At 43.6% G+C, this 22,500-nt stretch overlaps 2 protein-coding genes across 8 annotated transcripts in view; both read left to right on the top strand.

The window, feature by feature from the left end:
* esyt1a (extended synaptotagmin-like protein 1a) overlaps window positions 1-11,936 on the top strand; it is a 23,408-nt gene extending 11,472 nt beyond the window's left edge. Inside the window, exons 12-31 of the mRNA XM_084479695.1 lie at window positions 124-213; window positions 2,804-2,899; window positions 3,258-3,329; window positions 3,437-3,523; window positions 4,276-4,425; window positions 5,711-5,893; window positions 6,352-6,528; window positions 6,616-6,698; window positions 6,803-6,851; window positions 6,951-7,040; window positions 7,247-7,342; window positions 7,680-7,751; window positions 7,843-7,929; window positions 8,245-8,391; window positions 8,827-8,948; window positions 9,208-9,303; window positions 9,570-9,701; window positions 10,072-10,177; window positions 10,713-10,762; window positions 10,857-11,936. Coding sequence (XP_084335821.1) covers window positions 124-213; window positions 2,804-2,899; window positions 3,258-3,329; window positions 3,437-3,523; window positions 4,276-4,425; window positions 5,711-5,893; window positions 6,352-6,528; window positions 6,616-6,698; window positions 6,803-6,851; window positions 6,951-7,040; window positions 7,247-7,342; window positions 7,680-7,751; window positions 7,843-7,929; window positions 8,245-8,391; window positions 8,827-8,948; window positions 9,208-9,303; window positions 9,570-9,701; window positions 10,072-10,177; window positions 10,713-10,762; window positions 10,857-10,884 — 2,013 coding nt within the window. The 3' untranslated portion in view covers window positions 10,885-11,936. The remainder of the gene's footprint in view (window positions 1-123; window positions 214-2,803; window positions 2,900-3,257; window positions 3,330-3,436; window positions 3,524-4,275; window positions 4,426-5,710; window positions 5,894-6,351; window positions 6,529-6,615; window positions 6,699-6,802; window positions 6,852-6,950; window positions 7,041-7,246; window positions 7,343-7,679; window positions 7,752-7,842; window positions 7,930-8,244; window positions 8,392-8,826; window positions 8,949-9,207; window positions 9,304-9,569; window positions 9,702-10,071; window positions 10,178-10,712; window positions 10,763-10,856) is intronic.
* Window positions 11,937-12,327: 391 nt separating this feature from the next.
* fmnl3 (formin-like 3) overlaps window positions 12,328-22,500 on the top strand; it is a 34,796-nt gene continuing 24,623 nt past the window's right edge. For all 7 annotated transcript variants that reach the window (XR_014638313.1, XR_014638314.1, XM_084479921.1 and 4 more), the window contains exon 1: window positions 12,328-12,800. Coding sequence is in view for 5 of the 7 variants with exons in the window: in XM_084479921.1 (XP_084336047.1) it covers window positions 12,687-12,800 (114 nt within the window). In the remaining 2 variants the exon portion in view is untranslated. The remainder of the gene's footprint in view (window positions 12,801-22,500) is intronic.

Genomic DNA, 22,500 nt, shown 5'->3' with positions numbered 1-22,500 from the left:
GCACATGGGCACATGGGCTTCCTCGTGATCCACTCCTCTGCTAATCCACCCAGTTTAATGAGCCAGCTGAGTCCGCAGCACACATGTGTCCAACACCCCCCTCCTCTTTGTTTCTGCTGACAGTGGTTCAGTTTGAAGGACGTTCCTTCCGGAAGTGTTCACCTCCGCCTGGAGTGGCTGTCTCTGCTGCCCTCTGCTGCCAGGCTCAGTGAGGTCGGTCTGCTGTAGCACACTGTAGTAATGATAGATAATGTAATGTACGTACTGTGGTAATGATAGATAATGTAATGTACGCACTGTAGTAATGATAGATAATGTAATGTACGTACTGTGGTAATGATAGATAATGTAATGTACGTACTGTGGTAATGATAGATAATGTAATGTACGTACTGTGGTAATGATAGATAATGTAATGTACGTACTGTGGTAATGATAGATAATGTAATGTACGTACTGTAGTAATGATAGATAATGTAATGTACGTACTGTAGTAATGATAGATAATGTAATGTACGTACTGTAGTAATGATAGATAATGTAATGTACGTACTGTGGTAATGATAGATAATGTAATGTACGCACTGTAGTAATGATAGATAATGTAATGTACGTACTGTAGTAATGATAGATAATGTAATGTACGTACTGTAGTAATGATAGATAATGTAATGTACGTACTGTGGTAATGATAGATAATGTAATGTACGTACTGTAGTAATGATAGATAATGTAATGTACGTACTGTGGTAATGATAGATAATGTAATGTACGTACTGTAGTAATGATAGATAATGTAATGTATGTACTGTAGTAATGATAGATAATGTAATGTACGTACTGTAGTAATGATAGATAATGTAATGTACGTACTGTGGTAATGATAGATAATGTAATGTACGTACTGTGGTAATGATAGATAATGTAATGTACGTACTGTGGTAATGATAGATAATGTAATGTACGTACTGTAGTAGTGATAGATAATGTAATGTACGTACTGTGGTAATGATAGATAATGTAATGTACGTACTGTAGTAGTGATAGATAATGTAATGTACGCACTGTAGTAGTGATACCTAATGTAATGTACGTACTGTAGTAATGATAGATAATGTAATGTACGTACTGTGGTAATGATAGATAATGTAATGTACGTACTGTAGTAATGATAGATAATGTATTATGCGTACTGTAGTAGTGATACCTAATGTAATGTACGTACTGTAGTAATGATAGATAATGTAATGTACGTACTGTGGTAATGATAGATAATGTAATGTACGTACTGTAGTAATGATAGATAATGTATTATGCGTACTGTAGTAGTGATACCTAATGTAATGTACGTACTGTAGTAATGATAGATAATGTAATGTACGCACTGTAGTAATGATAGATAATGTAATGTACGTACTGTAGTAATGATAGATAATGTATTATGCGTACTGTAGTAGTGATACCTAATGTAATGTACGTACTGTAGTAATGATAGATAATGTAATGTACGTACTGTGGTAATGATAGATAATGTAATGTACGTACTGTAGTAATGATAGATAATGTATTATGCGTACTGTAGTAGTGATACCTAATGTAATGTACGTACTGTAGTAATGATAGATAATGTAATGTACGTACTGTGGTAATGATAGATAATGTAATGTACGTACTGTAGTAATGATAGATAATGTATTATGCGTACTGTAGTAGTGATACCTAATGTAATGTACGTACTGTAGTAATGATAGATAATGTAATGTACGTACTGTGGTAATGATAGATAATGTAATGTACGTACTGTAGTAGTGATAGATAATGTAATGTACGCACTGTAGTAATGATAGATAATGTAATGTACGTACTGTGGTAATGATAGATAATGTAATGTACGTACTGTAGTAGTGATAGATAATGTAATGTACGCACTGTAGTAATGATAGATAATGTAATGTACGTACTGTGGTAATGATAGATAATGTAATGTACGCACTGTAGTAATGATAGATAATGTAATATGCGTACTGTAGTAGTGATACCTAATGTAATGTACGTACTGTAGTAATGATAGATAATGTAATGTATATATTGTAGTAATGATAGATAATGTAATGTATATATTGTAGTAATGATAGATAATGTAATGTACACACTGTAGTAATGATAGATAATGTAATATGCGTACTGTAGTAGTGATACCTAATGTAATGTACGTACTGTAGTAATGATAGATAATGTAAGGTATATATTGTAGTAATGATAGATAATGTAATGTATATATTGTAGTAATGATAGATAATGTAATGTACATACTGTAGTAATGATAGATAATGTAATGTACGTACTGTAGTAATGATAGATAATGTAATGTACGTACTGTAGTAGTGATAGATAATGTAAGGTACGTACTGTAGTAATGATAGATAATGTAATGTACGCACTGTAGTAATGATAGATAATGTAATGTACGTACTGTAGTAATGATAGATAATGTAATGTATGTACTGTAGTAATGATAGATAATGTAATGTACGTACTGTAGTAATGATACCTAATGTAATGTATGTACTGTAGTAATGATAGATAATGTAATGTACGCACTGTAGTAATGATAGATAATGTAATGTACGTACTGTAGTAATGATAGATAATGTAATGTATGTACTGTAGTAATGATCCCGAACGTCATTTATCATGTAATGTACTTGTAGCTTGTGACTACTTTTTGGTTGCAGTTTTGCATGAAATGTGCTCTGTGAGTAAGTTTGATTTGATTTCAATATATTTAATGTTCCTCTACCAGGTGATCCAGAGGAACTATAACTTGACCAGTAAGACCTCCGATCCCCCCTCTGCTGCCATCCTCGCCGTCTACCTGGACCAAGCTCACGCCCTCCCGGTGAGAAAAGGCTTGGTTCAACTCTGGAGTGTTATAGAGGCAGGCTCGTCTACTGTCCTGGTTAAAGCCTGTGTATGGGTTATGTTGTACTGCAGGATAGTCCGCTCTAGTGGTAAGTTTACTTAAGTTGACTTGCTAGTGGTAAGCTGACTTAAGTTGACTTACTTGTGGTAAGTTGACTTCCCACTAGAGCTGGGTTGACTCCAGTTCAGACCCCAGGTGCCCGCCCGCAGGTTCCTCACTCCTACCCTGCTCATTAACATCATGGCTTTGAAATGACCTGTTGCTTTGGAAAGGAGTCTGCTCAATGACTACTACTGTGTGTCCTGGTTAACTCTGTGTACTGGATGTGTTGCAGTTGAAGAAAGGCAACAAGGACCCCAGCCCAATGGTCCAGATATCCATTCAGGACACAACCAAAGAGAGCAGAGTGAGGATTCACGTTCTTATATTGCGTCATATATTCTACAGTACGTGTGGCTGAGCTTCCACCAAGACACACGTCAACCACATCGCCCTGTCTCTCTCTCGCCTTAGACTTGCTATGGGACCAGCGATCCTGTGTGGGAGGACGCCTTCACCTTCTTCATTCCAGATCCACGCAAACAAGACATAGACATTCAAGTAAGTCATTATATTACAATATCACAGGGTGTCATAGGTATCTTAATATGGAACGTTTTGATTACATAATCAAAATTGCGCCGATGGCCAGATGATGAAATAACTCTTATGGAAAATAACTTGAAGCTGCTCTAGGTAGGATTGAGAGAGCAGAAAAGAGCAGAAGAGAGCAAGAAACAAGATAAAAAGTCCCCTCCCTCTCTGCTCCCTCCCTCCCTATGTTTAGCCTTCCATTGAGAATTGTTGCATTCACACACTCGACAGGTGACTGGACCGTTTCTCCCACTGATCAGGGAAGAGTTGCCCTGATCTGTCAGAAATCTGAATTCAATTAAATTTCAATTCAATTTTATTTGTATAGCGCTTAATCAACGGTACAGTCTCACAAGGCTTAACAGGCCGTATATTTATGACACCCCACCCCCCCTTACCCTAGCCCCCCAGAGGGCAAGAAAAAACAAAAAAAACCTCCTTAATTAGCAAGGAAGAAATCTTGAGAAATGGTCTCGTACTGAGGCAGGCGCAGTCAACTTGTAACATTTTATAACAGCTCATTTCACTCTCTAATAGCTGATTTTATTCTAAAAAGTCAAACTCAAATAGTAACTCTTAAATCTTACACACAGCATGTTTAATAACCAAAAGTGTATTTACATTCCTTACCGCTATTCCAACCCTATCTGGGTTCATCCCCGTGCCCGCCGCTACTCTAGTGACGTCTTGAGCTCCTCCCTGTGTGCCCGCGTGTTCAGGTGAAGGATGACGACCGCGCGCTGTCGCTGGGCAGCCTGACCATCCCTCTGGCCCGCCTGCTGGAGAGCCCCGGCCTGGTCCTGGACCAGTGGTTCCACCTGGAGAACTCGGGCTCCGCCAGCCGCATATACATCAAGACCATCCTGAGGGTCCGTGTTACACACACACACACACACACACACACACACACACACACACACACGTACAAACACACACACACACACACACACACACACACACACACACACACACACACACACTGTGGTAACCCGGCTCCGTGAATGGCATGGCTCCCCCAGTGAACACAAGTCATCAGTCTGTTTAAGCCGTAATTGCTGAAAACAGCTCGTTTGCGCTCAAACTTTAACAATGTGACGTCAGACTGGGCAGTGGGCGGTGCTGAAGTGCACAAGTCGCGCCTCTCGGCTGCCCGCAATGTTTAGAACTTCCCGGGATGTGAATTTGTCAACCAACCAAACACACTGAAATTGTTTTTTCAGAAATAAAGTGTGAGAATAATAAGGGGTATTTTTATGTACCCTCAAACGCAATTAATAACCCCAAAAAAGCATGCCATGGAATCTTTTAAACAACTCACATGAGTCCCGCGTATGCTCGAGTTCTGCCCCCTACGTGGCAGGTGTTTCCCAGTGCACTGAGTGGGGCTCAGGGGGGCCGGGGGCTGGGGGAGAACGGTGGTACACTCCTTCTACCACCGCCCCTCAGGGCCACCTGGGGCGCCGTGCGAGAGCCAGGTTGCCACAATGCACACACACACACACACAGACACACACACACACACACACACACACACACACACACATAGTCCTGCACCATTGTCTCTGCACAACACAATGTCATTCAATAGGGAGGCATTTCCTACTGCAGAACTGGATTCAAAGCCATTGTTTTGCCAACAGCTTCTATTCTGTATTCACACCCATGAACACACAATGCCTCAAGGCCTGTCTTTCCGTGACAAATCAATCTACAGGCTGCAGAGATGACGCTGTATAGCTGTTTAAAATGGATAAAAAACACTTCTGTAGAATCCAACATCCTTCTAGCCACCATGCAGTGAGGACCGTCGGGCCATGTGGGGCGGCATGTGGCTCAGGAGGTAGAGCGGTTGGCTGGTGAACAGAAGGTTGCTAGAGCGATCCCCGGCTCCCCCTAGTGTGTGTGTGTGTAGCGTGTCGAGGTTGTCCCTTAGAAAGACGCCTTAACCCGACTCCTCATGACGAGCAGGCTGTCGCCTTGCATGGTCGACACCGCCGTCTTGTGTGTGAACGTGTGCATGAATGGGTGAGTGTGAGGCAGTATTGTAAAGCGCTTTGAGTGGCCTCTGGTTAGAAAAGCGCGGTATAAATGCAGTGAATTTACCATTTCTGGAAATCAATCAACAACGGTTTCCCATGCTTGGTGCCGTTCCAGGTGTTGTGGCTGAACGAGGAGGCTGGCGCCACCACTCCGTCCTCCCCTCTCTCCACCCCGGGGTCGGGGCCCGCTCTGGGGGGGTTGTCCGCCGAGCTGGGCCCCCCGGGCCCCGGGGGCTCCTCCAAACCTCAGTCCGCGTGGCCGCAGAACACGGCGCCCGACCCTGAGTTCGCAACGGAGGTACTGTGAAGCACGGCGACGGGAGACGCACACACACACACACAGACACACACACACACACACACACACAGACACACGCATGTACACACACATGCACACACGCATGTACACACACGCGCATTCATGCACACCCATGCTCACATTTTTGTGAAATGAAATTCACCAAATACAATTAATCCATCGGAATTTGTTATTTTGGATTAATTATGACGTACCTTCCTCACTGCCAATTTTTGCGCGATGACATCACACGTTCCACTTGAAGTTTTAACACATCTCTCCTGCATTAGCAATAACAGTGACACTGAGGAGGCGTTTAAAGCATTAACACCGATGAGCACGCTAATTATCTGTTGTAAAACAATCACCCTCACCGAAATGAGTTATATCTCCCCCCCAAACAAGACAATCAGACTCACGTCCTGCTCCTCTGCTCCTTGGTGTTCCTGTGTTCCCAGGGTGTGCTGCGCATCCACCTGGCCGAGGCCCAGAACCTGATCGCCAAGGACAACTTCATGGGCGGCATGGTGAAGGGGAAGAGTGACCCGTACGTCAAGATCAAGGTGGCGGGTGTCACGTACCGGAGCCACACCATCAAGGAGAACCTCAACCCCATCTGGAATGAACTCTATGAGGTGTCCACACCGCCAAGCCGCACGCGTGCTAACATGCGAATGTGTGTTCACCTTTGACTTCAATTGTTTTTTTGGTTTGTTTCCAAGGTGATTCTGACCCAGCTGCCCGGGCAGGAGATCCAGTTTGAGCTGTTTGATAAGGACATTGACCAGGATGACTTCCTGGGGAGGTGAGTGATGTCGTGATACGGGTCAATGCACAACGTTAAAGATGTGGTGGAGCTCTTTTAGGAACATGAAGGCTGTCTTCGTAACACGAGTGCTGTCTTCACAGGTTCAAGCTCAGCCTCCGTGATATCATCAGTGCACAGTTCATCGACACCGTGCGTGAGACTTTCATTTGACTATAGATCAACTATTTTCATGGTTAACTTATCGTTTCACTTGTTTCAGTCATATCAACTATATTGTCGTCATTACAGTGGTACACTCTGAACGACGTCAAATCAGGCAGAGTCCACCTGCTGCTGGAATGGCTGCCCAGAGTCTCTGAGCTCAGCCGGCTGGAACAGGTCACAGCTCTCTCTTTTCTCCTTATTGTTTTTCAGTTTGTTTTTCCTTTCTTATATTCTTGGTTGTTTTTTTGTCAGTCTGTTTGTTCTCTCTCTCTCTCTCTCTCTCTCACACACACTCTTTCTCTCTCTCCCTCTCTCTCTGTCGGTCTGTCGGTCTGTCTGTCCGTGTCTCTCTCTCCCTCATGGTCCATGTGTTCCCCCAGATCCTGCAGTACCAGTCCCAGCAGTCCTACCAGAACAAGGTGGTGCCCTCTGTGGCCGTGCTGTTTGTGTATGTGGAGCGCGCCCATGGTCTGCCGGTGAGCCCATCCCTACCGTTCCCTAGGATTATTCTTTCTGTTGCCTGTGCTTCTTCTTCTGGTGTATGTCCTTAGACCTTCAGCACTGTTGAGGCGAGCCAGTCCAACGTCCTATGGTCAAGGTCCATAAGACCCCGTTTGGGGGCAGGTGTTTGGGGCAACTAGTTAAAATGTGTTCCACAGTTTGTAGTGAGTCTCCGCACTCTCCGCACTCACTTGTCTACTGCATTTGGGGCAGATGCCTGAACTTCAATAAAGTTGACGTATCTACCTACCTACTTTGACCTTTATAGGTCATTTTTGTTGAACTCATTGTCTTTTTCATATATAATTGCAGTTAAAGAAGAATGGCAAGGAACCCAAAGTGGGAGCTGAGATTGTTCTTAAAGGTGTTTCACACCGAACTAAGGTGAGACATGTGGTGGATGGCCGGGTCTTGTGTAATATATAGTCCCTCCACATTTCTGGAAATGATTTTCTTCTTGATTCCTTGCCACCAGATTTGTGAGCGCTCCACATCCCCACGGTGGGACGAAGCCTGTCACTTCCTGGTCCGGGACCCCAGAGACGAGACCCTTACTGTCAAGGTGAGAGAGGATGATGTTCGGACATTGTTGAATAGTCTAGTCAGTGTTAAAGGTATTTGACCACCATGTGTGTGTTTTTGTGTGTGCGTGCGTGTGTGCGTGTGTGTGTGCGTGCGTGTGTGTGTGTGTGTGGTGTATGTGTGTGTGCATGTGTGTGTGTGTGTGCGTGTGTGCGTGCGTGTGTGTGTGTGTGTGTGTGTGTGTGTGGTGTATGTGTGTGTGTGTGTGCGTGTGTGTGTGTGTGTGTGTGTGCGTGCGTGTGTGCGTGTGTGCGTGTGTGCGTGTGTGTGTGTGTGTGTGTGTGCGTGCGTGTAGCTCTCCCACAGCTGGGGCATGGCTCTTGGTTCGGTGGTGGTCTCTCTGAGAGACGTGCTGGGTCAGCCAGACCTGGTGCTGGACCGCTGGTTCACCCTGGAGGGGGCCCTGCCTGAGAGCCAGATACTGCTGAGGGCCACACTCAAGGTCCCCCATCCACAGACTACATCCACACACCAGGAGCCCCTGAGGACCTGAGACTATATAATAATAATAATATAATAACCTGGAATATGTTGGCACAGTGTTTTATTTTACTTGCTTAATATTTATAGTCTTATTATTTGACTGACTTTACCAACCTAATACTTACTTATATTCATTTCTTAAAAGGCCAAAAATCCTCACACAAAATATAGGGATCAGGGGGGTGTGGGTGTCATAAATATATGGCCTGTTAAGCCCTTTGAGACTGTACCTGTGATTAAGGGCTATACAAATAAAATTGAATTTAATTGAAAATTGAAATTGATGAATGCAAATTGCCGATAGTTAATACTGGCTGCGGACGCCAGGGCGCAGATAACATGTCGGTCTCCATGTTTCCATCTATGTTAGTAACTGAGTGTGTTGTTCACACAGCTTCTGGACACCCAGCTGGCGGTGTGCCACCCCCCGGATGATGTCACCGGGGAGGAGGGCGAGCCCGTCATTCCAAAGTGGGACCCCGCCCACCTCGACCTCCGTCACCGCGGGGGCACGGGGTGAGTCCCTGCGGGCGGAGCAGCACCCTAGGGTGCACTCATAGTGTACGGTTTGGCTGTACTGTGAACAAACATGATTTCTACGTATGGATATCTATCAATCTATCTCTATGCATCTATTATGTAACGTTATACATATAACGCGTAAGATCAACCTTGAGCTTGAGACCTCTGCATTACTTTTAGTTTCTTGGTAATTATTATTAATATTATGACTGACATAATACACAGCAGCTAATCCCCTCCTCTTGTTCTTTAGAATCACTGAGCCCGGAGCCGTGGCCGGCCAGGTGAAGCTCACCATCGCTTATTCATCAGAGGAGAGCCGGCTGTACATCACTGTCCACTCCTGCAGGTACATACACCGCACCAAGGTGTAGCGTCTTATCCTGGCTAGCTTTGTTGTATACAGGAAATGGGTCAACCTAGCGATTGTTGGTGCTTGGTTCTATGAACATCCTTACTGTACCGACAGCAATGCATTGTTCTGAAAAATGTACATATTGTAAGTCCCTTTGGATAAAAGTGTCTGCTAAATGTAAATGTACTGTAAAATGTATAGTCAGTATCTGATGTGAGAGTGCTCCTGTGCCGTGTGTGACGGTGTCATGTCTCCCACAGAGCCTTGGCGGCCTGTTCTAAGGACGGCGCCGACCCGTACGTCAGCCTGCTCCTTCTGCCCGACAAGAAGGGCGCCAGCAAGAGGAAGACCGCCACCAAGAAGAGGGACCTGAACCCCGAGTTCAACGAGAGGTAGGCTGGGAGGGAGTAGCTCAGGAGGTAGAGCAGGTTGACTGGTCAGTGGAAGGTTGCTGGTTCGATCCCCGGCATCCCCCTAGCAGAGTGTCAAGGTGTCCCTGAGCAAGACACCTCACCCTGACTGCTCCTGACCAGCTGGCTGTCGCCCTGCATGGCTGATATGGTCGATGGTGTGTGTATGTGTGAATGAATGGTTGAATGTTAGGCAATATTGTTAAGCTCTTTGAGTTGCCACTGGTTAGAAAAGGGCTGTATAAATGCAGTGCATTTACCATTTAGAAGTCTGGGGAAGGTGGTCCTGTGTGTGGGATTCTAGTGATGCGTGTGTTTGATGTATTTCTTGGGGGGGGGGGTTTTGTTGCAGGTTTGACTTTGACTTCTCTTTGGAGGAATCCGTGCAGAGGAGACTGGACTTGTCCGTGAAGAACAACGTTTCGTTCATGAGTCGAGAAAGGGAACTCATTGGGAAGGTAAGCTGGAGTGGTGTAAACTATGTTGTTTACTTGATAGTTCATACCACTATGGTATTAATGTCAGAAGAGTCAAGATATTGTCTTAGACTTTTGAAGATTAAATGAGTGTATGTATTAATCTCTTTCTGATCGTATTCAGCAGTTCTAGAGTAACATTTTTAAATCTCTCCCCATAGCAGCTTAAAATCCCATTTCTTATAACTTCATGTTTGAGCTGAGTTTCCTATGTTTGTCTGGTCTAATGTTAAGGGATAGTTACACACTAAGAACATTGCTTAAAACAGTTACACTACACTTACACATGTTTGTCTCTCTCATGACTTATAATAATAATAATAATAATAATAATAATAATAATAATAATAATAAACGGTATTTATAAAGTGCAATTCAAGCTTTAAGCTTACACACTCCAAATAAAAAACTGTATATAAAGTAATAAAGAAAAAAATAATAAATAAATAGCATAGATAAGAAAAACTGAGGCTGACTCTGAAGGAGTGTGTAAAGGTTAGTTGTTCTCTGTCTTCAGTTTCTGCTGGACCTGGACCAGGTGGATCTGAAGACCGGGGTCACACAATGGTAACTAACCACACGTCAGACATCTTGTCTCACTTCAATACTTTGACATAGAAAACCAAAGGTCTTAACTATGCCTGCTATGATTTTCTTTCAGGTATGATTTGATTGCAGAGAGCAACTAGAAGAATTTACAATTTTCATCTTAAATCCTATATCACTGTGATCGCTGCTTCTGTACCGTGTGCTTATGTGGTCACTATTTTATTCTGCTTACGTGCTAATAGATCATTGGTGTGGAAAATGTGATGACCACTCATTTCTCACAGTAGCACAATAGCCCAGTGTTCACCACCAGCTAGTAGCTTATTCTCTGTGAAGTGTCCATTCATTCAGGAGATTGTGTGTGTATAGATAGATATACACATCCAAGTAGATAGTTCATCACTGATGTGCAACCATGTTGCAGAAGCTACAGATAGTTGGAGCACTCAGAAGTCCTCTAGGAGTTGTATTGTCAAAGGGCTCCTGCTGTGAGGGTCTGCTTTATATTTATGTGCTGTCTTTATATTTATGTATTTTGAAGTGTTATTTTTTTAACAATGTCCGGTCAAAATGGTAACAAATTTAACTGAAAGTATTATTTTATACCTGAAACCATTCCTTATTTTAATTTTGTTTGTATTATTGCGTTTATATGATTGCCTTACTGATAACAGAAGTGTGCACAAATGAAAAAGTTTTATATGTTTTAACAATGTTTCTCTAAATGAATTTATATTTTAACAGACCTAGTCCCCTTGTATTTGACACCTGAAAAGCAAGATAAGATCCTATGTCTAAACCACTGTGCTTTTTGATTGTATTAGGACAAAACTGTTTTAATTATAACAACAACATCAGCATCATATTGTATACCAAACCAACAGCTTCTTTGTTAACCTAGATGTGTGATGTGCCAAATTGAGTAGGCCAATCCTGTACTGTAGTTGTTGTCAGTGAGCTGCTTGCCAAATGTTCCATGCTAATCAGTTTCCTATGGCTATTTCTTAAAGAGATGTAAACACATGCTGTAGCTGTTCCATCGGTCAATTCATTGCGAATGCTTGACAACTTTAAACGAAGTGCAGCTTGGACTAGTCAAAAAGAAATACTGCTTTGCTTCGACCTTCTTCGTACACTTTGTTGTATCTGTTCTTCTCTCAAGTTAACGAATAAAGTTTGCACTCTGAGAATACATCTTTGCAATGTTTTTGTACTTAATTCGTGTGAAATAGGCAGCGCTTGTTTCATAAGCATTCCTTAACCACCATGTTTTGGTCTTCTTTATGTATTAAATACTGTTGGCTTGCCACCAGGTTGCGATAAAGTGCTGACAAAAAACCCCGCAAACGCATCCAGCTGTGCATCAGCTCCCTTCCGACAGATGTGAGCGTAACGTGTGGGAGGTACAACCGTTAGATTGATAGGCACATAGCTTATCCAACGAGGAACTTTATTTCTAAGATAGGGGCGGGGCAAGTAGAGAGCCTGCCCTCTGATTGGAGGATCATCGGGAGCCTAATCCGCATCACACAACAATAATGAATGGAAACGCACTGTAGCCAAGGAAGTTTCGTTGCGTTCAAGTCACTGTTAAGGTTTAGACAGTGAGCCTATACTTGTAAAAAAAAAACTCATTTCTGTGTGAAGAATGGACTGGCCAGGCAAAACCGAGACTATTCTTTGGAATCGTAAACAATTATATTGCGAGTGTTACTTTTTTTGATAGTGCGTTTCGGGGGAGATATTGGACAGTCTGATAGGCTACTGTAGCCTGATGTGATTGTGTTACATTTATATGAAAGTAATGCGCTGTCAGCTTTTTTCCTTGTTTTCCCACACATGGAGGTAATGCGTTGTTGAACAATATTCCTTCCTTTGGAATACCTTGAAAGAGTTTCAGGATTTTTTTTCAACCAGTTGGAGGAACTCGACCAGTTGAGAAATGGGGAATATTGAGAGTGTGGATGGACACTCGGAGATGAAGCCTCACATCATGCCCCTGAAGGTCCCAATGCCCGACTCCACAGAGTTGGAGGAGAAGTTTGCTATTGTTTTGGTAAGTTATCCGTGTGCTTGCCCACTGTGAATATCTTTCTTATTTTATAGATAATAGATATAGATATAGATTTGTCTAAAAATAATAATGTAAGAATACTTATAGGCCGCAAATTGTAAACCAAATATGAGTTAATTAGTTTTCTTCAGAGAATGTATTAGGAAGAGGCTATTACCTCTATGTAGATGTTAAGATCATTAATGGTTATGATTATGAGCCACTGGGCTACTTATAATGAGACCCCCTTATTGTCTCTTCCTATATCACACTTTCTGTCCATATTTTAAAGTCAGCAAAGACGAAAGTTACAGTTTTAAATGGGCTGAGGTATGCTGTCCCACCCCCAGCTCCGAGCCTGGTGAGCCCCCTCCCTGCGGTTCTTTTGTCTCCCCTTAAGGCAGGCGTTTGGCTCAATTACCCCCAAGTCTCAAACAGAACCGAGTGGGGAGATGTGTTCAGGCCTACCTTCTAAATGCGAGCAGCCAACACCAGATGATTCCGTTTACATTCAAACCATCGGTTAACTTGCAGCATGTACATATCGGAAAACAAAATGTTCTGAATTCCCCCAAACTCCCACAACGGAGAGCTGGAGAAAGATCACCACCCACTCCATGCTCTTCAAATGCAGGGTTTTAGGTCGGAACTCGGGTTGTAGTCAACGTCCACTTACCATCACGTTGGTACCAATGATATCCCCCCCCCCAAAAAAAACCCATTTATTAGTAGCCTTATGTTTGAATATATTTTATTTATGGTAAACACTATTTTAAGAGTGTAGGCTATTATCAACTGCATCTTATTAAAGACTATATATTATTCCAACAGTCGCCAATATTTGTTACAAAAATATGCTGACGTCCCTTTTAACTAAAGCCATGTAAACCACACCCAGATTGAGTGTGTAGCTTCTTAAGGCCTTAATTACACATAACAATGTCTTCTCCATTGTGAGAAATATTACAGTTCTCGACCCTGTGCTTTTTCAAATCTAAAGCTATCATTTGCTTCAGCAACTGTTGTGTAAACATTTTCCATCAGTTGACTTATAGCCTCATTAGAAAACCCTTTCCAAACGTGTGTAATGTGTGTCAGCTATACTCACAATCACACTAAACGTGACTTTAATATGTATGCTTACTTGACACGACTATTGCCTTTCCCCTCATCTTTTCCACATGGAGCATGATTGCACGAGTGGTTGTTCCTTTTCATAAAGTAGAAGGTTTTTCCATATGACTACTTCTTTGACCTGAAAGGCACAATTATTTTTAGCTGCCACTTTTTTCCACACAGAAATACCAGGAATCCTTTATTATCAAGAGAGGGATCGTGGCTCTGCTGGAGAGTGCACAGAACTCAACTCCTAAACTGTTATTATAAAAAAACTGCATGCAACTCCAGTAAACTCTTTCAGAGTGTTTCGTTTTGTTGTTTGTTGTTCCACACCCCCCCCCCCCCCCCCCCCACAAGATCACGTGAGTCCAATCTTGGTTCGGTTCCCTGCCAGTAGCTACAGTTGTCCTTTGCTCTGTGTGGGAAGAACGAGATGCTTGTATATTTAAGGGCTCTTATCAGACAATGGTTCAGCACCGCTCCCGTAGTCTCTTGTTGTCAAGATAACCGTGGATCAAAGCCAACATGGACCCTGCCATACTGGAAGAGACCCTATACAGTTCCTCCACTCACAATGACACACATTATGCCACCAGTATTACCATGATACAGATACTGTTTATACTAATCAGTGCAAATTACTCCCTTTTTATAGTGTTGGTCACATTTATTTGTACAATGATTGCACTGATTCTGTCAAGCTGCACCCTCGTTCTGTCTGTCTGATTTCAACCTATGTATCTACTGACCCAAACGTCTGTCTGTATTTCTGCACTAATGTTCCGCTTCCATCTTTTCCTGGACACACACGCGGCTCACAGACGTTGGAATGACGGTAGCCCGGTGTGATGTCATGGGAGCAGCGTAGTAATATCCCCCTTGACTAACGACTTTACCAGGAGCTGGGGCGATGGGGAATGTAGGCGGGATCACACCCCTGGGTCAGATCAGACTGCTTCCATGTGGTTTGCGTCTAACCAACATCACGTGCGGTAGACATCTCATCCCATTGTCTCCTGTGTCTAGCATCCTCCTGGGAAAGGGCCCTGGCTCAGCCTTTGCTGGAAGCAGCTTCCTAGAATGCCCACATACACTCTCTCCCCATTGATTCAATGGAGGAAATTACATTGTGGCCCTTGCCCTGGCTTGGCCAAATCCCCCTTCAAGTAGGATGTGTTGTGATGTGTGTTCCTGGAGATGGGCACCTTGGCATTAGCTCTCTATTAGTTAACGTACTAGTAGGGCCACCTCGACCCCCTCGCAGAGTTAAAAAGACATACTCATTGTTATTCAGCCTGGCCATAACATCATCGCATCAGCATTGCTTGCCTCTAGTTAGCCTGGTTGATTTGCCTCTCTTTGTTCCATAGAGGTCTTATCATCTGCACATCTCTGGTCCGAGGGGTTGGCCTGATCCTAAAGGAAATGGATTACTGAGTGTGCCCAGTCTCAGTCATAGAGAGAGAGTCGTCCCAATACAACCCTACCCCCCTCCTCACATTTCTCTCTCCCTCCCAGAAGTCTACGTTACTGTAGGTCTGGGCTTAATAGCTAAATCTCCACCATATGGTTGTGTCTTCATTGAGGCGTTCTGAGACGGTGGTGCAGTTTTCCAAGGTGTAGCGCTGGAGCGCGGGGCGCTGCAGGATCCTCTTTCAAAGTGGCGTAGCACCACTGGATTCCTGTGGTCGCGTCTCGGCTACGGCCGCAGGAGAACTCAAAAGCGGGAACGTTGGCTTTGAACTGGCTGCTTGCCGTGGTGCTTGGTTGTAATGACTTTACCAACGTTATTAAAAAGGCACATGCATATTTCTATGGGCTTGTTTAGAGAAGAACATCTGATTATTTTCCATGCTTGATTGCTTTGGAAACCATCCTAACCAATTGGCCCAAAGCTTTTCAGTTTCCTTTAACCCTGGTTGTGGTGTCGTTATCTGATTCATATGTATGCTATTAATACTACGCAATACTACGCAACACAATTCAGCTCAGAGTTTGTTGTATTTGAAGAAACAAAATGGACTGATTGATAAATCATAACAATGGGCCATTGACATAAGACATTTGAAGTTTATTTGTGTTAAAGACAGAAGCTGACATCAATAATCCAGCACTTTTTTGAATGTCCCCATGCTGTGCAGACTTTAAGAAAGATCATTCAGACGGGTGCATGATAGTTGCCCTCCAAGCCAGACTTATGGAGTCAAGCTGTTCAATTGATAGACGGGACATTAAACCGAATCATTTTCATTTGTTAAGGGTGGTTGCATTTGATTGTATGAGCCCCTCTGTGTCTACCCCCCCTCAGTACAACCACAGGGCTTGACCGACTCCACTGAAGAGGCGTCGTGGCTGCTGGAGCGGGGGTGGGGAGGGAGGGGAAGGCCTTTGTTTGTCTGTTTGTTTTGCCTACTCCAGTTTGGTAGTGTACATCTGTCTTGGCTGTGGCCGGTCCTCAGGAAGAGAGGCTTAGCGAGGGAGTTTAGGGCACACTGCTAACTTGGTTTTAAAGCTATAGCTGAACAGACAGGGGTCTGGCTCCGCAGTCCACCTGGCCTTCTTCGGCCCTCGGGCAACAATTCCCCATTCTAGACAGGCTTTATGGCGACTTTTAGTGCTTCTCCTCTGGCTGGGGTTTTTGTGAGGAGAGGAAAGGGCAAGTGAAAGAGCATGGCTAATTGGGGAAATCCAGCGTAGTTCAACGTAGGTCAGCGTTGTTCAGTTCAGGATACTTCAGTGTGTGGTTCCTTCAGTGTAGTTCAGTGTGTGGTTCCTTCAGTGTAGTTCAGTGTGTGGTTCCTTCAGTGTGTGGTTCCTTCAGTGTAGTTCAGTGTGTGGTTCCTTCAGTGTAGTTCAGTGTGTGGTTCCTTCAGTGTGTGGTTCCTTCAGTGTAGTTCAGTGTGTGGTTCCTTCAGTGTAGTTCAGTGTGTGGTTCCTTCAGTGTGTGGTTCCTTCAGTGTAGTTCAGTGTGTGGTTCCTTCAGTGTAGTTCAGTGTGTGGTTCCTTCAGTGTAGTTCAGTGTGTGGTTCCTTCAGTGTGTGGTTCCTTCAGTGTAGTTCAGTGTGTGGTTCCTTCAGTGTAGTTCAGTGTGTGGTTCCTTCAGTGTAGTTCAGTGTGTGGTTCCTTCAGTGTAGTTCAGTGTGTGGTTCCTTCAGTGTAGTTCAGTGTGTGGTTCCTCATCTGCCAGACGAGTGCTCCAATCTGTTACCACCGTCAACTGATCTGACTAGAATTACCAGAAACAAAATGCTGTTTTGTTATGTTTTATGTCGTTTCCAGTCTGAATGGAAACAAAAGTACGTGTGGTATTGTGCAGTTTATTCATCCACATGACAGGATGAGTACATCAAGAAATGTCTAAAATGGTTTCACTTTTGTCTCATTGCTTCATGTACACGTAGTGTGTGTGTGTGTGTGTGTGTGTGTGTGTGTGTGTGTGTGTGTGTGTGCGTATAATGAGTTCAGTTGCCCAGGGATGCAAAAATGCATTTCAGTGCAAACTGACAAATAAAGTCGTATCATATCGTATATCGTAAGTGTGTGTGTGTGTGTGTGTGTGTGTGTGTGTGTGTGTGTGTGTGTGTGTGTGTGTGTGTGTGTGTGTGTGTGTGTGTGTGTATGTGCTTGTACGTGTACGTGTGTGTATGTGTGTTTCTGTTTGTGTTTCAGTGGTGTGTGTGTGTGTGTGTGTGTGTGTGTGTGTGTGTGGTTGTGTACGCCTGTGTGTGTGTGTGTGTGTGTGTGTGTGTGTGTGTGTGTGTTAGTGTGTGTGTGTGTGAGTGTGCGTGTGTGTGTGTGTGTGCGTGTGAGTGTGTGTGTGTAAGTGTGTGTGGGTGGGTGTCTGCATGTAAGTGTGTGTTTCTGTGGGTCTCTCAGTGCTTGTGTGTGTGTGTGGTTGTGTTGCACTCTCACATTCATTCATGCACTGCACTGCACTGGGGGGTAGTTTGCAGACAGATGCGCCCTGGCTCTCGGTTATAGACGTAGTTTCCTCTTCAGTACAACGAGGGTTCAGTGGTTACCTTGTCTCAGTGGCACGGCCTCGTTCCCTCATGCAGGTTATGTTTCTGCTGCTGCAGCTCTCAAGGTTTGGGTTTTTGTTGAAATGGATGCTCCAAAATAACTGGTGTTGAGAGGACGTATTATGAGGAGCCAGTGGTTTATGGCCTAACTCTAAACACCCATCAAATTGTTTTACCCCATTTGTACGGACGTAACAATCCGTTAAATCATTTTCAACGGATTGTTAAACACTACTATGTAGATCCATTCTGGCACCCATTGAACTCCTTAGCAACCCTGGAAGGAGGGAGCCCTGTGTTCCTTCTCAAGATGTCTTCCTTGTTCATTTAGTTTCTTCTTGCCCTTTGGTCGCTAGGGTTAGGGGGTGTCATACATATATGGCCTGTCAAGCATTTTGAGTCTGTAACGATTATTAAGGGCTGTACAAGTATAATTGACTGGACTGGATTTATCAATGTGACTGTACGTCATGTGTTGCTGATGTACCCACTGTACTTCTTCTTTCTGGTGTTTTCTCACAGTGCTGATACTTTCAGTAGTCTATTCTTAGGAAATCCGGGGGAAACTATTTGGTGACACATGATTATAAGTAGGAAGACCACGTCTTCATGTCAACTCTACTCTATCTTATTTTTTGTTTTAATTTTGGTTTAGTACCTTACTGTACCGACAGCGATATATTGTTCTGACAAATGTACTTATTGTAAGTCGCTTTGGATAAAAGCGTCTGCCAAATGCCATGAATGTAAATGTAAATGTAGTAAAGCCTTATTTTACGGGCTTCTCATTTTGTCTCTGACCATTAAAGGAACATAAAATTGTTTAATTGAACGCTGTGAGCTTTATTTATAGAAATAGGCTTTTCTTATTGGTCAACCTTTTGTCGGACTGGGCATGAAGACAAAAGGCCGGCCTGAATTATGGAGGCATTCATGTACCTGCATTCCTGACATTCCCGGGGTATATTGTCTGTTAGCTAGAGTTCCCCATAAGCTCTGCATGGACGGACACAGGGGGAGAAACAGGATGCTCCTGTAGTAGTAGAGACATTCCTTTGATTCACGGCCACTTTTACAGTAATGAATTCATTCAACAGTCCCACGCTGAAGTTCCTGCTCGCAAGGAAAGTTGCCAAACATCGAAATGAGTAGCACAACAAAATACAATTTTAAATAAAAAATGTTTTTAAATGAACATTTAATATTTTATATGCAAAACTAGAAACAACCAAAGACAGACAACATGTGAAAGTGAAACTTTGAAGTACAGATTTCACTTTCCGGGTGTTTGAGACATCTGGCTCTGTGAGGGAAACGTTGAGCTGTTGGTGTGGCTGTTGGTCTCTTTCCTCAGCCACAACCTGTCTTCAAAGAGGCCTGTGATGATGATTGTCTTTCTCTTAAACCAAGCGTGAATCTCCCTATCCCTGTTGCTAATCACACCCATGGCTTTGGGTCAACAAATGAGCAACAAATGGGTTTGGGCTTGGGATTTATATGGTGGTGAAATTAACATCTTTATTTTTTGTAAACATAGAATAGTTGAACAATATCTATTGTCATTGGTTAAAAACATCTTGGAGGCATTACCTGAACCATAACCAAATGTAAATGTAAACTTTAAGAGCGAGTCTTTATTAGTCTTTTAGTCTTTAAGTCTTTATTAAGCATGTACTGTAAAGTATATCCCACATATAACTACTATTGAGTGGCTTATTTCCAAAGTCCTTGTGACTACATGGCCGCAGTGGAAGTACCTCAGCAGTCCACTGCGTTAGTAGGGGAGGGTTGTTTGGAGCCCGGCGTTGAAGGTTCAACAGGCTGATGAAGGTGTTGGTCATGATGTTTATAGTGGGGTTGGAGGGCATGCTGGGTGATATTGGCTGAGGGCTTAACAGCACAGCTGTAAAGTGTGTTACTGGTAGCTGCCGCATCAAGACAGTTTCATGGGGATTACATGATTATGTTGTGACATCAGTCATGATATTTTAGTCCCTGTCTGGATCAGCTTAAGTGCCTATTGTTATTTATAGCTGTTAAGATCAACATCAAATCAACTGATTTCATCAATGAAATCAAAATGCTAAATGTTTATGACCTTCAAATTTGTGTGTATTGTCAAGAATGACAAGTTTCACACTGGAATCCACACAGCAGGACTGTGGTTATGCCTCTGGCAATCTGCAGATAAATGAAGTGAAGCCGGCTCACTATCTGGCTGTTGGTTAAGGTTAATACCATTAATGTGGCAACTGCGTAGAACATGTTTATTTTGTTGACTCTGTAAACACGAACCACAGCCGCCACCTCCACCACCATGACTAACACCACCACCACCACCACCCCCACCACCAGAGTGTAGACCTGGGGCAGCAGTCCTATCCACCCCTTCTCACTCTTTCTACTCCCCTTCTCTCTGTAGTCTCACCTTCCTTTCTTCTCCCTGTGCTCTATCTTCTCTGTGTCTCTGGCTGGAGGTGGCAGGGCCTCGTGGTCCCCCCAGCGTCTTTGTGAAGGACTCTTTGTTGTGATTGCCGAGTTCAAGTTACCTTGTAAAAAAAAAAATCACTGGGAGCGATCAGATGTCCAGAGAAAAGGGGGCCGATGGTTTCTCACACAGCTCTTCAACAGGTCTTACACATACTGGGAACTGGAAAAACACCCACAAGCCCCTTGTAGTACACAACAACACACATGTTTGTGTACACAAACATGGACAGACAGAACACATATTGCCACTCATGACGCACACACAATCACACATCTATATCCACAGAACAAAACAGACATTACTCATGGCACTGTTATTTTTTTTATTTCCTGGGCTGCTAAGGAAGTGCAGGCAGTCTCATGACGCCAGCGGTGACAACAGCCGAGGTTCCGGTCCTGTCCCCTCTCATTGTGTTCAACTCTGCCACGGAAGGGCACACAGATGAACAATAGCACCGGCTGCCTCGTGGACTTTGAGAGTCAGTAAACGTATCTGAAGATGCCGTCAGGCATGGAGGACACACAGCTTTTGCTGGGAGCACATAGGCAGTCCATAATAAAACTGAATATGACTTGCTTTATTATGGGCATATATATATATATATATTTCATATTTAAAAAGTCCCAATGCAACAACAATTCCATGATCTGAACCAGGCATTTCTTACCAAGAAATGGTTGTCCATAGCAACCAGGCAACAGTTACTGACTGGAACCCGGGCGGGATCTTTGCCTTCTTCTGAATCCAGATTCTGACGGGATCAGCGGGCGAACTCTTTCCACCCCGGCCTGACAGCACCCGTCATTAAAGCCGTCACACAGCTCTCTCCTGCACTTTTCTGACCACGTGTTTGTCTTCATACGGCCAGACTGGGACGGAAAAGATGATTGAACGTTAGAAAGAAAGAGCTGTAGTTAAATCTAGCTCCTGTCTATTTCTTTTGCTGTGTGAGTATTGAGCACTGCTTGTGTGTCATTGGGATTGTGACGTGTGTTAAGTTGTGACAAAGTGTTTATAGGACCTAGCACCTGGAGTCTGGGTACTCCTTAGTCCGGCAGGCAGTCGGAGACAGTCAAGTCAGTGAATAACGTTAATGTGAGCTCATCACCAATGAGCAACTTCCACTAGCCAGTCTTCATTTAAAAAGAGCCAATTGAGAAACCTCCACAAGTGGGCTTTCATTACAAAAGTCGCTAATGAGGAACCTCTGCAAGTGAGCCATCAGCAGGAAAACCGACATTCTGACAGTAATGACCACTCATGGTCCTCACTGCCACCAGACTTGCGTTTGGCAACGGCTCCCATTCACTTTGTATTGGGTGTGATGGATTGTGGAAAGGCTAACTGCTCGGCCCCAGTCTCCTGTTTGACATCGTGTGGCTCCACCTCTAGTTGCTGCTCGTGGGAGTTCACCACGTCGTCGAAGGAAGTGCTTCAAACTACACGGTGGAACACACACTATGCGCTCATCTGCATAAAGTTATCAGAAGTTTAACTTTTTTCAACCGTCATGCATAAAGTATGTACCCTGGAAATCCAGAGTTCTCGCGAGAGCACAATTTGAATTTGCTCAGCAAGTCACTCTGGGAACGAGCAACATAATCCCTCCCCGATGCCCCTCTCCCAGCACATTAACCAATCACATCGGTGTATCTGATATAGGCGGGCCAAAAGCGTTGCTGTTTTACCGATCGGATACGGCAAGAGAATCTATTGGTTAGCTCCGCTGGTCTGGATACGTCACCACTTCTTCTTCTTCTGATTGGTCGTAGTGTTATCCAATTGCGTGCAGTGATATTTACAAATGCATGCTTGGGGCCGCCCCTCGAGTAATTTTCATTACTCGTTGCCAGACCCTACAGCTTTCTAGATGTGGGTCTGGATTTCCAGGCTATAAAGTATGCTATTTCTTGTATAAAAAAAAGGCATATGGATCGGCAAGTCCCATAGCCTGTATTTCATTGATCAATTATTTCCATTGTGTGTAAGATAAAACAACAATATAAAATCCATCCATTTGAGTATTTAACAATTAACTTATATGATTTCCAAATGGCTCTAGAAGATCTAT

This window comes from Micromesistius poutassou (assembly GCF_964030765.1).
Source record: "Micromesistius poutassou genome assembly, chromosome: 15".
In the NCBI taxonomy this organism is placed as follows: Eukaryota; Metazoa; Chordata; class Actinopteri; order Gadiformes; family Gadidae; genus Micromesistius; species Micromesistius poutassou.
The sequence above is the reverse complement of the archived record's forward strand: the minus strand, read 5'-3'. Positions and strand labels throughout refer to the sequence as shown.